The sequence below is a fragment of the Cetorhinus maximus genome, chromosome 7 (genome assembly GCF_964194155.1).
Source record: "Cetorhinus maximus chromosome 7, sCetMax3.hap1.1, whole genome shotgun sequence".
Taxonomy (NCBI): Eukaryota; Metazoa; Chordata; class Chondrichthyes; order Lamniformes; family Cetorhinidae; genus Cetorhinus; species Cetorhinus maximus.
Genome location: NC_135885.1, coordinates 23,816,817 through 23,833,216, shown reverse-complemented (window position 1 = coordinate 23,833,216; position 16,400 = coordinate 23,816,817). Strand labels below are relative to the sequence as shown.

Below are 16,400 nucleotides of genomic sequence, written 5' to 3'. Positions count from 1 at the left end.
ATGTTTGAGTTCAATTTAATATTGCCTTGCTAATCTTTTCTGTAACCTCTTCTAGCCTCCCCATTAACTTTTTCAATTTCATCCTGTAGTTTGCACGTTCTTCCTTATTAGCGGAATCTTAGTCCTGACATTTGTCTTAATCCTCACTTTTCTGATTTATTTTAGCTTTTATTCCCTTTTTCATCCAAGGCACAGTAGCTTTGATGCTACCTTTTCTCTTCAAAGAAATACACCTAATTAGTTCATTAGTTGCTGAACTACCTCTCCACTGAATATCTGTCTTTCATTGATCCGCTACTGTTTTATGCTGCAATAGTCTTTTCCTACCTACCTGTGCTAGTCACTGAAATTAACTCTTCTCCAATTGAGCATTTTTACTGTTGATATTTTCAAGTCTCTTTCCATAATTCTTTTCAACTCAATTATGTTGTGATCAGTGATAGTTAGATGATTCCCCACTATAGTACACTCCAGTTGCCCACTAATCTCTCAAAATCAGATTCAGCACTATTTCCTTCCATTCCTCTTTCTATTTTCTTATGACCTTTGGTTGCATAAACCTTAAAACGGGAATCGAATTGGGGTGTTTGAAATAATAAAAGGATTCAATAGAGTAGATACACAGAAGCTGTTTCCTTGGGTGGGGAAAATCCAGAACAAGAGAAATGATCTTAAAATTAGAGCTAGGCTCTTCAGGAAGGAAATTGGGAAGCACTTTTTCTCAAAGGATAATGGAATTTCCTGTCCAAATGGGTGTAGATGCTGGGATAACTGGAGCTTTTAAGATTGCATTCAATAGATTTTTGTTGTTTAGGGTATTGAGCAAAATGGATCGAAGGAGAGTAAATGGAGTTAATAAGTTGTAATCTAATAAATGGTGTAATGGACAAAGGTTGAATGCTTTCTCCATTTCCTATGTTGACATCTTATGTTAAACAAATGAGAAGCTTGGCAGAGTGGCAAATCAAATCTGCATCCCTCCACACTAAAATATACTGTTGTCTAATTATTTTTTACACATGTCCATGTTGATTGGTATCTCGTATAAGGATAGTTACCTAACAACCGTTACAAATCATTATGGACATCGTTGCTTTGTTTCCTCTTTTTTTTCTTTACAGCAGGGAAGATTAAAGGGAGATTTAAAAAAGAGGCTCAATTTTTTAAATTCACTTATGGGATGTGGGCATCACTGGCTAGGTCAGCATTTATTGCCCATCCTTAATTGCCATTGAGAAGGTAGTGGTGAGCTGTTGCCTTAAACCGCTGCAGTTCATGTGGTGTAGGTACACCCACAGTGCTGTTAGGGAGGGAGTTCCAGGATTTTGACCCAGCGACAGTGAAGGAAAAGCAATATATTTCCGAGTCAGAGGGTGAGTGGCTTGGAGGCGAACTCCAGGTGGAGGTGTTCCCATGTGTCTGCTGCCCTTGTCCTTCTAGATGGTAGCAGTCATAGGTTTGGAAGGTACTGTTGAAGGAGCCTTGATGAGTTTCTGCAGTGCACCTTGTAGATGGTACATGCTGCTGCCACAGTACGTTGGTGGCGGAGGGAAAATCGGCATCGATGGAGTCAAGGGCCTTAAGTGGCCCATTAATTAATGGCCGGTGCACATCGGATATCATCACACACCCGCTCAACGAAATATCATGATGGCGTGTGGTGACGTCGGGACGCTCGCCCGATGTCACCACGCGTCATGTTACGCTTGGACGTGCGGGACCTGCCCCCGCACGCCAGCAGGAAAATTCTGCCCATGGGGTTGGGGAGATGGGAATGTTGATTAAATGTGATTTAATGCAGGAGGGGTAGTGGCAGACAGAGTCTGGGGCAAAACAAAAACAGAATTACCTGGAAAAACTCAGCAGGTCTGGCAGCATCGGCGGAGAAGAAATCAGTTAACGTTTCGAGCCTTCATGGCCCTTCGGCAGAACTGAAGCATAGTTAGAAGAAGGGAGAAATATAAATTGGTTTAAGGGGGGGGTAAGGTGGGGTGTAGGGGCGGGGGGAGAGAGGGAGAGAGAGACATTGAGGGTGTTGTGATTGTGGAGATGAGCAGATAATCAAAAGATGTCACAGACAAAAGGGTCAAAGAGGTGTTTTGTCTGAGAAAAGTGCTAATTAAGAATGGAGGACAGGATATTCAAAGTACAGCTCTAGTGGGGGTGGGGTGGAAAGGCTAACAAGGTTTTAGTTTTAGATTTAAAAATAATGGAAGTAGGTGGGGAAAGAAGAATCTATATAAATTATTGAAAAAAAAGCAGGGGGGGAGGGAAAGAAACGGGGTGGGGATGGGGGGAGGGGGAGTTTAAGATCTAACAACTTTAGATCTTAAACTCCCCCCCCTCCCCCCATCCCCACCCCGTTTCTTCCCCCCCCCCCCCGCTTTTTTTTCAATAATTTATATAGATTCTTCTTTCCCCACCTACTTCCATTATTTTTAAATCTAAAACTAAAACCTTGTTAGCCTTTCCACCCCACCCCCACTAGAGCTGTACTTTGAATATCCTGTCCTCCATTCTTAATTAGCACTTTTCTCAGACAAAACACCTCTTTGACCCTTTGTCTGTGACATCTTTTGATTATCTGCTCATCTCCACAATCACCACCCCCTCAATGTCTCTCTCTCCCCCCACCCACCCCCACCCCCCCACCCACCTTAAACCAATTTATATTTCTCCCTTCTTCTAACTATGCTTCAGTTCTGCCGAAGGGCCATGAAGGCTCGAAACGTTAACTGATTTCTTCTCCGCCGATGCTGCCAGACCTGCTGAGTTTTTCCAGGTAATTCTGTTTTTGTTTTGGATTTCCAGCATCCGCAGTAGCTTTTAGCTTTTTGTTTTTATCTAGAGTTTGGGGCAAGTTGGAATTCCCAGCAGATAGAATTTGGGAGGCCTTCAAGGAGAGGATTAGAGAAGTTGCTAGATGTGAAGGATTTGGAGAAGGTACAGAAGAGAGATATTGGGATGATTTTTGGGAATGAGGAATTACAGTTGCTTGAATAGACTGACGAAGGTGGGGTTGTCCTCTATAAAGCAGACAAGGCTAAGAGATTTGATTGAGGTACTTGAAATCGTGAAGGGTACGAGCTCTCTCTTTATTTACTCTGTTTACAATGGCTGAAGCAGAGGGTGCAGATTAAGCTGATTGATTCTTTTGCCAAAGGTTGCATAAGGAAAAGCTTTTTTATGCAATATCTGCTTAGGATTTCAAATGCCTTCCCCGATAGGATGGTGGAAACAGTTTGAAAGAGAATTTGATGATACTTGAAGGAGCAAAAGAATGTAGGGATATGGGAGCGTGGGACCAACTAGCTTGCTCTTTGAAAGATAGCCCACACAGACTTGATGTGCCTTCTATGCTGTACTATTCTATGACCTATATCCTGACTGTTTTGGGACAGATAGGAGTGAAGCTACATGATGACAGATACTACATAAGTGTGAATTTTTGCTTCCTTTAATGTCATGGATTTATCTTGGAGGTGGGGAAGGGTAATTAATGAAAAAGAGAAGTTACTTTATTATGCTTTCAGATTGAGCAGCTAGAGAAGACAAATCATACTTTGGAGAGGCAAATCCATGGCTTGTTGCAAAGTAAAGAAGATGTATCCTGCCAAGTAAAGAAGTTGACTAACAAGAACCAGGAGCTCTCGAAGGAACTTAATGACATAGATCGATTAGCTGAGAAACTTGAAAAGGATAAAGAATTAGTACTCGCTGTTGCATGTAATGAAATAAAAATAGCTAAGGTGGGTTAGAATTTATCCACAGTACAAAATTTGTCATACTATTATATTTTGCTTTAAACCTTTCTAATTGCAAAAAAAAAATACAATGCCACTTTTGAAAGAATAATTATGGCTTCCATTCAAAGCCTAGAAATCATGTCCTTTGTACATCTAGAAATGGTAAAACTATGAATCCTAACTAGCAATCATTATCAGCGGATATATCTATAATCCTGCTTAACAAAAAATATTCTACAATGATATAGATATTGATTTAAAAAGCTTGATTTAAAATATTGTAATAATGTAGTCAAAAATTAAGACAGGATAACAATTCAATACTTGCTACTGATCTAACTATGGCTGTGAATTTTCAAATAATTTGTAATTGAAAAGATTTTTATCTCCATGGTTGTGATACAAGGATACATCTGGAAAATCAGGGTCTGGGTGCTGATTTGATGAAGTGACGACTGGGTTGTGCTGAAAGTTCATGCTGCTAGAGTGCTTGAGCCTCATTAATGGGGAAAAAAATATGTATTTAAAGCAGGGCAACCCTCACTTGCATTTTCTGACTTTTGCTCTTCAAATACAATATCATCAATATTTTGTGCTACAAACCAGGTGAATTCCTCATTTTCACAACTGGAATTCTTAATGATATACATAATTTGGCTACTCAAGTGACAGTGCAGTTGCAGATTTGTAGTTTTTGCTGTTTAAAACTTTGTTTTTTCATTTTGTAGCTAGCCTTTTTTTTGCTCATGCCACAATCACAGGGACTTGCCCCTGTTGCATAGGTGGCAATTACTTTGGGAATTCTTCTTGCCTTATGTAAGCCAGAAGATGAAGAATTCTATACACATTGGTGAAGGGCAGATTTATGAACAATGCCAGAGCCACATGATCATATTTGTGAGAAGCTCGTTCTTTGCTACTTGTGCTTCATTGTGGGTGGGGGGTGGGGGCAGGGGTGCAGTTTTGAAACTTTGCCATCTACACAGTCAGCCCTCCAATCCTGGTGGTAAAGGCCACTGCTGCTTTAAACTTCAATGTGACTGGCTTCTTTCAAGCTACCTCTGGGAAGGGCTATCAGCTGAGCAGAGCCTGGATGGCACTGATGCCAACTCCAGTCACCATTGTATTATTTGCTGAATTCAAGGATTTCATCAGTTTAAAGGAAAACAACAGCCAAAGGGGGAATTTTACCTTTTTCAGTGTCTGTGTTCCCAGGCAAGCAGAGCTTCATTGATAGTACCAATGTGGCCACATGGGCTCCTTTTGCCATTGTACAAGATGAACGAGTTACACCTTAACAGGACCGGGGCTAGTATCCTTGCAAGGAGATTTGCTAGTGCTGTTAGTGAGGGTTTAAGCTAGCTTGTTGGGGATGGGAACGTGAGGGATAGCTCAAATTGGAAGAAAGTAAAGCTGGTAACAGAAAGTAGAAAAGTAGCAAGTGAAATTAGAAGGCAGGTGAAAGGCAAGCATTGACTAGGCTTAGAATGTGGAATAATGTCGAAAAGACAAAGTTACGGGTATGCTACCTGAATGCACACGGCGTTTGCATAAGGTAGATGATTTAAAGGCACAAATAAAAGTAAATGGTAATGATCAAATTGCTGTTATGACCAAGCTGGAAGGAGCACACTGTCTGTCTCTAGTTCCAATATTCCACGAGTCACAACATATATTTAAATGACTTCTCCAGCTAGCTTTTCAGCCAAATATGTTTTACCTATGAATCTCTGAATGAAATCAAGTTTCTTCAATAAACAACAAAATTATTGATTTATTATAAAGCTAGACTTGTCAAGTAGAAGGCAAAACTTATTAACATTCTGTATGAAATATTAAAATATAATAATTACACTTATATCCACCAAATAAAAAAGAAATTCTGCCAAAAGGTTAAAAGTCAGCGGTTCAAGGAAAAAGGATAGATCATGGAGTCCTTGAAATGGTATCTGGGTTATACGGTTGGTGTCTCAGCATTGGTCTGCGAAACAATTGATGATTCTTGCACTACTTTTCAGGTGGATTTCACGGAAAACTTGCTGTCAGTCGATTTCAGAACGTAGAGCAATTTCCATTCACTTTGTACTCTCCACTGGGTCTGGAGCTGTTGTTGTCTTTACCCAAGCAGTTGTTGATTCTATGGGCAGAATTTTCTGGCTGACGTGCAGGTGGCGGAGCCCGCACGTCAGCGCTTAAAATGTGGCACTCGTGTCCCGAAGTCAGCGTGCGGCATTGTGATGTTTTGGTCGGTGGGCGCACACAACAGCGCACCCACCATTAATTAAAGGCCTCGTTAAGGCCCTTAACTTGCCAATTGTTGAGGATTTTGAGGCGCCCGTGCGAACTTCAGGTCAGCGCACAGGCCCAACGGGCAGGCAGGTAGGAGATTTTTTAATAAAACTCATGCACTGGTGGGATATGTGGACTCAGAGGGGTTGTTCATGTTTTCCACGAAGTTTTAATTGCAGAAAGTGTTTTAAAGTTGCCTGTTTGATTGTTAGCAGTTCACATCGATTTCCAAGAGCTTTATGTGTACTTTGAAACCAGTCTGCAGACAGTAATCTTTCCTGGGCAGCTTTCTGGAGGCCTCCGTTTAGCCTGGGGGTATGGGTTCTGACATCTCCTCTGGAGGCAGCTCCTCTGAGGAGGAAGAGAGGGATAGAATAAGGAGGAGGCCAGGACTGGACAATCAGCCTCCAGGGGAGCCACCTTTGGGAGGCCAGGCGCAAGGCCAAGAGGTTGTCCAAGACGGAAGGGGCTGCAGAAATCGCCACTATCCTGCTGCCAGGGTATACAGGCGGCAAAGCAGCTTCCTCAATATGACTGAGGTGCAGTGCCGAAGGAGGCTCCGACTCTCAAGGGAGACAGTCAACTATATCTGTCAGATGATTGGCCCTGAGATATCTCCTAACTGTGTGGGTGGACACACCATGCCAGCGGCTCTGAAGCTCATAGTTGCCCTCCACTTCTATGCCTCTGGCTCCTTCCAGGGCTCGGTGGGTGATCTTTGCAGTGTCTCCCAATCAGCTGTCCACACTTGTATCAAGCAGGTTATAGACGCTCTGTTCAGATGGGTATTGACCTTCATCCACTTCCGCTGCGACCAGGCAAGTCAGGCACAGCGAACCAGAGGCTTTGTGGCGATTGCTGGCTTCCCCTGCGTCCAGGATGCTATAGGCTGTACACATGTGGCCACCAAGGCGCCAGCAGTTCAGCCCGGTGCCTTTGTCAACAGGAAGGGCTTCCACTCCATGAACGTGCACATAGTGTGTGATCACAGGGTGGTTGACAGGGCCCTCAACCGTGTCCAGCCCATCTCCCGCGCATCCGCCCTCACACCTTCTTCTCCCTCCCAGAAACATGATAGGGTCCCCCTTGTCCTCACTTATCACCCCACCAGCCTCCGCATTCAAAGGATCATCCTCCGCCAACTCCAGCATGATGCCACCACCAAACACATCTTTCCTTTACCCCCCCTGCGGCATTCTGCAGGGATCGTTCCCTCCGGGACACCCTGGTCCATTCCTCCATCACCCCCTACACCTCAACCCCCTCCCACGGCACCTTTCCATGCAACCGCAGAAGGTGCAACACCTGCCCCTTTACTTCCTCTCTCCTCACCGTGCAAGGGCCCAAACACTCCTTTCAAGTGAAGCAGCATTTCACTTGCACTTCCCTCAACTTAGTCTACTGCATTCGTTGCTCCTAATGCGGTTTCCTCTACATTGGAGAGACCAAACGCAGACTGGGTGACCGCTTTGCAGAACACCTTCGGTCTGTCCGCAAGTATTACCCAGACCTCCCTGTCGCTTGCCATTTCAACACTCCACACTGCTGTCATGCCCACATGCCCGTCCTTGGCTTGCTGCATTGTTCCAGTGAAGCTCAGCGCAAACTGGAGGAACAGTACCTCATCTTCCGACTAGGCACTTTACAGCCTTCCGGACTGAATATTGAGTTCAACAATTTTAGATCATGAACTCTCTCCTCCATCCCCACCCCCTTTCCGATATTCCCCCTCCTTTTTGTTTTTTCCAATAATTTATTTATATTTTTCTTTTCCCACCTATTTCCATTATTTTTAAATGTATTTCCATCCATTGTTTTATCTCTACCTTTTAGCCTATTTCGATCCCTTACACCCCACCCCCACTAGGGTTATCTGTACCTTGCTTGTCCTGCTTTCTACCCTTAATTAGCACGTTCCTTTAGATAATATCACCACCTTCAACACCTCTTTGTCCTTTTTGTCTGTGACATCTTTTGGTTATCTCCACCAATCACTGGCCCTCTATCCAGCTCTTTTTGCCCCCCCGCACCCCCAAACCAGATTATATTTCACCTCTCTTCTATTTTTACTCAGTTCTGTTGAAGGGTCATTCGGACTCGAAACGTTAACTGTGCTCCTATCCGCAGATGCTGCCAGACCTGCTGAGTTTTTCCAGGTATTTTTGTTTTTGTTTTGTACTTCCAGCATCTGCAGTTTTTTGCTTTGATTTTGCTTTTATCTGCAGATTCTGCAAGTTTGTGCAAGGTACCCAGACAGCTCACATGACGCCTACATCCTCAGACACTCCCAGGTGCCGGGGCTCTTTAGTGCTCTGGCTCGGCTGGATGGTTGGCTGCTGGGTGGCAAGGGCTATCCCCTCCGAAGGTGGCTCATGATGCCACTACGCCGTCCAAGAACAGAAGTTGAGCAGCGGTACAATAGGAGCCACGGACCATAAGGGCTGTGGTGGAGAGAGCCATCGGTCTTCTCAAGATGCGCTTCCGTTGCCTGGACCGCTCGGGGTGCACTGCAGTACCCCCCAGATTGCGCCTCTCTGATAGTGGTTGCATGCTGCGCTCTGCATAATCTTGCGCTGGAAAGGGGGGATGCAGTTGACGATGAAGACCTTGATGCCCTGGATGAGACTGCATGTGATGAATCCAGCAGTGGCTCAGAGGATGAGGAAGCACGGTGATGATGAGGGGTAGTACGCTGACCCGCTATTATACCAAGGAGGCAGGGACACCTGGGACAATTTAATCCAATGAACCTTCAGCTAGCTCCACACACATGGATCAGCAGGAGCAGCACTGCCTGGCGCATCCATAGGTGCCACAACTCCCACCTTATCAGCTGCAACCAAGGGCTTAGTACAAAAACATCAATGTCCACTCAAACACTCATGATATGTCTGTGATAAAGACAAATGCAGCACAAAGGAAACACCCTCAGCCATGGTCAGAAAAGTGGACTTTATTATGTCCAAAATATAACAGAAACGTCTCTATTGCAAACATAAGTATTTTGTTCCCTATTCTAAGGCCAACACAAAATCACCAGTGACATACCTGTTGAGTGCCTAATGTGCCTTATGCTTTCGTTTGTGGGTGCTAAGTCTAGGTGCCGCCCCATCGGTTGGAGTGGCTTTTGAGACAGCCTGCTGACTCTGCTGTCCTGTTGGTGTCAATGACCTTGGCGGGCGTCCTCTGGCCCGTGGAGCCTGTGATGGCCCCGCCTGGGAGGGAGTGGCCAGTTCCAGAACTGGCACCTCCCCAGTTGTCGCAGCCTCAACAGAAGCAACGTTGACTGGCAGAGGGGCGGAGGAGTTGCTGCCCTTATCCAGAGCACCCTGAGGAGCTTGCAGCGACGACAGGCAGCTGCTGCGCTGACGTGAGGTCCCATTGGACTTCCCTGCTCACAGCAGATTCATGGGCACCGAGCGCCGACGCTTGATGCCCACAACATCTCCCACATTAGGAATGACCACCCATGGCCAGTATTGCTGTGAAGGCTTGCAGGTCAGAGCGTAACCCCAATCAGAAGATTCTCCATCCGATCGAAACCCTCCATGAGAGTCGCCAATTCCTCAGTGAAGGAAGTGTGAAGCTCTGCCCTGAGGTTCATGCCTTCATGTGCACTCTGCTTGGACTCCTCCATCGCAGAGACCAACTGAAGCATACTCTCATGCAACCCTGCCAGATGCAAACGCGATTCCGGCCGCTTGTCCTGCAGCTGCTTCATTGGTGACAACTTCAGGGGCATGTCATCAGTGCCAGACTCAGCATGTGCCTGGCCCCCTGCAGCCCTCCGGCTGCTGGCGTCATCGGCACTCTCTGTCCATACCATCTCCTCCAGCGATTGTGAAGTGCCCTCTCCACTGTGACCTGGGACATTAGCTGATGGTAAATTTCCCACTGAGGTGTTTGTGTCTGCGCTGGTGCCTGGCTGGCTGAAGTGATGTGCCGCAAGTTGCACGTCTTGGGCCTCAGGTGTGAGGGGGTGTTGCGGTGTCTTTGGGCATGGCCATGTGGTGGTGATGCTGAAATTAACAACAAGGACAGTGCATCAGTTAGCGTACAGTCAGTTAAACCTCTCATCCACACACCCCCTCCCACCCCCGCCTCATAAGTCACTCACCCTTCAAGACCCTAAGGAGACGAACATTGGTGGGGTGGAAAAGAGTCAAGAGGAGGCCCAAACATTAGACGCGCATACAGACAGGTTGGTCAGATGGCTTCAGGAATGCCACATGGCATTCCTATGTGCCATTGGAGTGGGGAGAGTGCAGAGGTACCTGACCTGGATGCATGCTGGCCTGGATAGTTGCGGTGCTGAGGAAACATCGCAAACATTTGCGGCATTTGCCGTGGATCATAGGAGATTGAGAGGTCACATTATTGACCTTCATACCATTAGGAGGGGCATAGACCGGGTGGGCAGAAGGCAACATTTCCCCTTGGCGCATGGATGAGTAACGTGGTGGCATTTATTTAAGTTGAGTGCCACGAGGCTCACAGCTGAGGTGCTGTGGACCTTTTGGACAGAGTAATGTGGGGCGCACTGGCTGAAAGGGTGGTGGAGGTTCCAACCCCCTTAAGATGCACTAAGTCTTTGGCTGTGCAGCAGCGATGCCATGGCATTTTAGGCCATGGGGATAGTGGTCACAAATGGGAAAAGGTGACTTTGGAAGGCGGTGGAGACGTGATTCCTCAAGGGGACGAGGGACTTTTTGTGTATGACCCACACGTCAGACTGTCTCAGTCTGTGAATGCAGTGTTGCAGCATTAACGATTGCAGCAGCCATCAGTGGTTTGGATGGTGGGCAGACGGAGTGGATGGGACTGTGGGCCTCAAATACCTGGCCGCTGAACTCCAGCCTCGCCGCCACCTGCCGCCCTGGCCGCCTGCCTCCTCCCCAGCTCCATGGCCTGCTCCTCAAAGGTCGTGAGGCGCTGGAGCAGGGCGTGCCCACCTCCAGTCCTCTGGCGCTCCCGCTAATTGTGTTCAGTTTTTGCCTGCAGAACAGAAGAGGATTTATTGGGGCTGATCGCTCATGTACTCTGCACATGCACACGTCGCACCCCAACCACAGTGGCCCACCTGAGGCCTCCAGCTGCTCCTGTCCACACTACTGGTGATCAGTCCCCAGAAGATAGTACTGCTGGTCACAACCCCCTCCCCCAACGGCCACCTTGGACACATTCAGCGTCCATCACTTTGAATAGCACACGGGTCTTAGCGCCCATGGCAAGGAGGCGCAACTAGGTGCAGCGCCGAAGCCAGCAGATGGCACTTGGCCACGACACCTTGAGGCTCCCCTTGCACCGTCTCATCACCATCAATAAAACATGTGTTGGAGTTCTGAGTATGTGTCTAGCGGCCTCCCCTGCAGGTTGCCCCCAGACTACTCAAATGCGACAAACACCAACATACGCTGCAGGGAGAACCCATCTTCTCCTCAACCACTAAGTCTGATGTAAGCATGGTCAGTACCTGTTTGCCCACCCAGCATGCGCCAAATGCCTAATGCAGTAATGACAGCAAGACCGGGGTGGGGGGTGGGGGGGGGGGGGGGGGGTGGTGCTCAAATGCTAAGGCTACCTTCTGGGTCAAAAGGCCAACATGGTACTCACCCTTCCAGAGTGCAGCAAATCATTGAATCTCTTGCGGCACTGGGTGCCTGTGCGCCGCACATCATCATGGGCGCTTACAGCATCACCAACCTCCTCCCATGCCTGCCTGGTGACATGGGTGGCCCTCCTCCTCCCATCAACCGGATACAATACATCCCGATGGCTGGACACCTCTTGGAGGAAGACAGCAAGGCATGCATCGGAGAAGCGAGGGGCACACTGGCCTCTCCTGCAGCCTGCACCCCCTCCTCCTCCTCCTGCTCATGCTCCTGTCCTGTGACAGCTGCCTCTCTCTCTCCCCGAGTGGCCATGGTGCACTGCCTCAAGTAGGCTGCCTGGCCACTCTTTATACAGACTGCCGGTTCCCCATTGGAACTCCGCGACTATTTTCCCGTTCTCCACGGGAGTCGCTAACCTGCTGGGCGGGCCTTAATTGGCCCACCCACAGAAAATAGCAACGCGGCCCATTTCGGCGGCGGCAATTGGCTGCCCGCCGGCCGCTGAGTCGATTGGGCCCACCCCCCCATCAAGGGCAAAATTCTGCCCCTTGTTTCCTCCAGAGGCTGGTTTTGCTTACCAGCTTTTAAACATGCTTTGAAAAACTTTTTTTTTCAAAGCCGTAAACCACCATGTGATCCTCTTTTAAACAGTCCACTGGGGTCTAGGGCTTCCCAGCTTCTTTAAAACTGCTCATTTACCTTTTCTTGTAAAATGCTGTCTTTTTCAGGAACCACAGCAACCAGAGTCCTTGCATTAACTCTTTTGAGGGACAGTGTTTTTCAAAAAAATACACATTCTTCCAAAATGTTCTTAGCCCTTGAAGATGAACCATTTCTGTGATTAATACGTTTATGACATTGCCATTAGAACTGAATATTTAAGGATATTCCAAATTTAGGAAAGACTGGTGAAAAGGAGGTCGTGTTGCGCTGAAGGGATGGGATCAGTACATTAGTAAGGGAGGATCTCAGATAGGAAGAACAAAAAGTTGAATCTGTTTGGGTAGAGCTAAGAAAAAGCAAGGGACAGCAAGGTAGGAGTTGTTTATCGGCCACCAAACAGTAGTGGTAGTGTGGGGCATGGTATTAATCAGTAGATTGGAGACCCATGTAGCATGGGTAATACAGTAATCATGGGTGACTTCAATCTGCATATAAACTGGAGTAACCCTAATGAGCTCTAATGCTGTGGAGGCTGAGTTTCTGGACTGTTAGGGCTGGTTTTCCAGAGCACTATGTTGAGGGACAGCCTATTTTGGATCTAGTATTATGTAACAAGAAAGGGCTAATTAATAATCTTGTAAAAGAATCTTTCGGGATGAGTGATCATACTATGATCGAATTTTGCATTATGTTTGAAAGGTGTGGTGGTTCAATCTGAAGCCTGGGTGATGCATTTAAACAAAGGAAATTATGATGGTATGAAGGGCAAATTGGCTGAGGTGGATTGGGAAAATACATTAAAAGGTATGGTGGTGCATAGACAATGGATCGTCTTCAAAGAATTATTAAATAGTTTGCAGTAACTATGCATGACTTGGCACAAAAACCCAAAAAGCAAAACCAGCCAACTGTGGCTAACAAAGGAAGATTAAAAGAAAAGACTTTTAAAGTTGCCAGAAATAATAAACCTGCAGAAAATCTCAAGATATTCTATAAGTATATCAATGGGAAGAGGATAACCAGGGAAAGAGTAGGACCCATTAGGGACCAAGGGGGCAATCTATAGGTGGAGCCAGAGGACATCGGTAGAGTGTTGAACGAATACTTCACATCTGTCTTCACCCAAGAGAATGAGGAGGAAGGTATCGAACTCTGGGAGAGAGACTGCGAGGTTTTTGAGCAAATTGATATAGGGAGTGACAAGGTATTGGAGGTGTTGGCAGGCTTAGAAGTGGACAATTCTCCAGGTCCGGATGATTTGTGTCCCAGGCTGCTGAGGGAGGCAAGGGAGGAGATCGCAGGGGCTCTGACCCAAATTTTTAATTCCTCTATGACAACGGGGAGGTGCCAGAGGACTGGAGGACAGCTAATGTGGTTCCACTATTTAAGAAGGGTTGTAGAGATAAGCCAGGGAACTATAGACCAGTGAGTCTCACGTCAGTGGTAAGGAAACTATTGGAGAAAATTCTGAAGGAGAGAATCTATCTCCACTTGGAGAGGCAAGGTTTGATCAGGGATAGCTAGCATAGCTTTGTCAGAGGGAGCTCATGCCAAACAAATTTGATTGAATTTTTTGAGGAGGTGACCACGTGTGTAGATGAGGCTAGTGCAGTTGATGTAGTTTATATGGATTTCAGCAAAGCCTTTGACAAGGTCCCACATGAGAGACTTATAAAGAAGGCAAATGCACATGGGATACAGGGTAATTTGATAAGGTGGATTCAAAATTGGCTTAGTTGTAGGAGACAGAGGGTGATGACAGAAGGCTGCTTTAGTAACTAAAAGCCAGTGTCCAGTGGCGTACCACAGGGATCTGTGCTGGGTCCCCTATTGTTCATCATTTATATAAACGACATAGATGACTATGTGGGGGGTAGGCTTAGTAAGTTTGCGGAAGACACAAGGATTGGCCGGGTGGTTAAAAGTGAAGTTGAGTGTCTTGGGCTACAGGAAGATATAGATGGGATGATCAAATGGGCAGATAAGTGACAGATGGAATTTAACCCTGAAAAGTGTGAGGTGATACACTTTGGAAGGAGTAATTTGACAAGGAAGTATTCAATGAACGGCATGACACTAGGAAGTTCTGAGGAATAAAGGGACCTTGGCGTGTGTGTCCATAGATCTCTTAAGGCAGCGGGGCATGTTAGTGTGGTGGTGAAAAAGGCATATGGGACACTTGCCTTTATCAATCGAGGCATAAATTACAAAAGTAGGGAGGTCATGTTGGAGTTGTATAGAACCTTGGTGAGGCCACAGCTGGAGTACTGTGTACAGTTCTGGTCGCCACATTATAGGAAGGATGTGATTGCACTGGAAGCGGTGCAGAGGAGAATTCACCAGGATGTTGCCTGGGATGAAACATTTAAGTTATGAAGAGAGGTTGGATTGTTGTTTTCGTTGGAGTAGAGAAGACTGAGGGGCGACCTGATCGAGATGTACAAGATTATGAGGGGCATGGACAGGGTGGATCGGGAGCAGCTGTTTCCCTTAGTTGAAGGGTCAGTCACAAGGGGACACAAGTTCAAGGTGAGGGGCAGGAGGTTTAGGGGGGGATGTGAGGAAAAACATTTTTACCCAGAGGGTGGTGACGGTCTGTAATGCGCTGTCTGGGAGGGTGGTGGAGGCGGGTTGCCTCACATCCTTTAATAAGTACTTGGATGAGCACTTGGCACATCATAACATTCAAGGCTATGAGCCAAGTGCTGGTAAATGGGATTAGGTATGTAAGTCAGGTGTTTCTCACGTGTTGGTGCAGACTCGATGGCCAAAGGGCCTCTTCTGCACTGTGTGATTCTGTGACTGGCAGGATCTTAGAATACAGCAAAGGAGGACCAAGAAACTGCTAAAGAAAGGGAAAATAGAATATGAATGCAAACTAGCAAAAACATAAAAATGGACTGTAAAAGCTTCTATATAGGTATGTAAAAAGGAAATCTTTGGCTAAGACAAATGTAGGTCCATTACAGGCAGAGTCAGGAGAATTTATAATGGGGAATCGAGAAATGGCGGAGAAGCTAAATGATTACTTTGTGTCTGTCTTCACTGAGGAAGATACAGAAAATCTCCCAGAATTAGAGATCCAAGGAACCAGGGAGAATGAGGAATTGAAGGAAATTTGTATTAGTAAGAAGGCTGCATTGGAGAAATTAATGGGACTGAAGGTTGATAAGTCCCCAGGACCTGATATTTTACATCCCAGCGTGTTGAAAGAGGTAATTATGGAGATAGTGGATGCATTGGTGATCATCTTCCAAAATTCTATAGATTCTGCAGCAGTTCCTGCACTATTCAAGAAGGGAAAGGAGAGAAAACAGGAACTACAGACCTGTTAGCCTTGCATTTGTAGGAGGGAAAATGCTCGTATCAATTCTATAGGATCCAAATGGACATTTGGATAATAATGATCCGATCAGGAATAGTCAACATGGATTTATGATTGAATATCACATTTGGTGAACTTGTTGTAGTTTTTTGAGGATGTTGCTAACAGAATTGATTAAAGGAGATTTGGTGGACGTAGTATACTTGGATTTTCAGAAGACTTTTGATAAAGTCCCCCACAGGAGGTTGGTTAGCAGAATTAAAGCTCATGGGATAGGAAGTGATATACTGGTGTGGATTAAGGATTGGTTAACAGACAGAAAACAGTGTAAGAATAAAGGGGTCATTTTTGTGTTGGCAGGCTGTGACTAGTGGGGGACTGCAAGGATCAGTACTTGGGCCCTAGCTGTTCTCAATATATATCAATGATTTGGATGTGGGACCAAATGTAATATTTCCAAGTTCATGGATGACACAAAGCTAGGTGGGAATATGTGTTTGAGGAAGATGCAAAGTGGCTTCAAGGGGATTTAGACCAATTTAGTGAGTGGTCAAGAACATGACCACTCACTAAGTCATAATGGAATATCATTTGGAAAAATGTGAGACTATCCACTTTGGTAGGAGGAGCAGATGTGCAGAGTATTTCTTAAATGGTAAGAAATTAGAAAGTGTAGATGTACAAAGGGACCTGGGTGTCGTCATCAATAAGTCACTGAAAGCTAACATGCAGGTGCAGCAAGCAGTTAGGAAGTCTAATGGTACA

At 46.1% G+C, this 16,400-nt stretch overlaps 1 protein-coding gene across 1 annotated transcript in view; it reads left to right on the top strand.

The window, feature by feature from the left end:
- LOC144683104 (centrosomal protein of 135 kDa-like) overlaps positions 1–16,400 on the top strand; it is a 43,623-nt gene that overhangs the window by 6,614 nt on the left and 20,609 nt on the right. Inside the window, exon 3 of the mRNA XM_078546120.1 lies at positions 3,534–3,749. Within this exon, the coding sequence (XP_078402246.1) occupies positions 3,534–3,749 (216 nt within the window). The remainder of the gene's footprint in view (positions 1–3,533; positions 3,750–16,400) is intronic.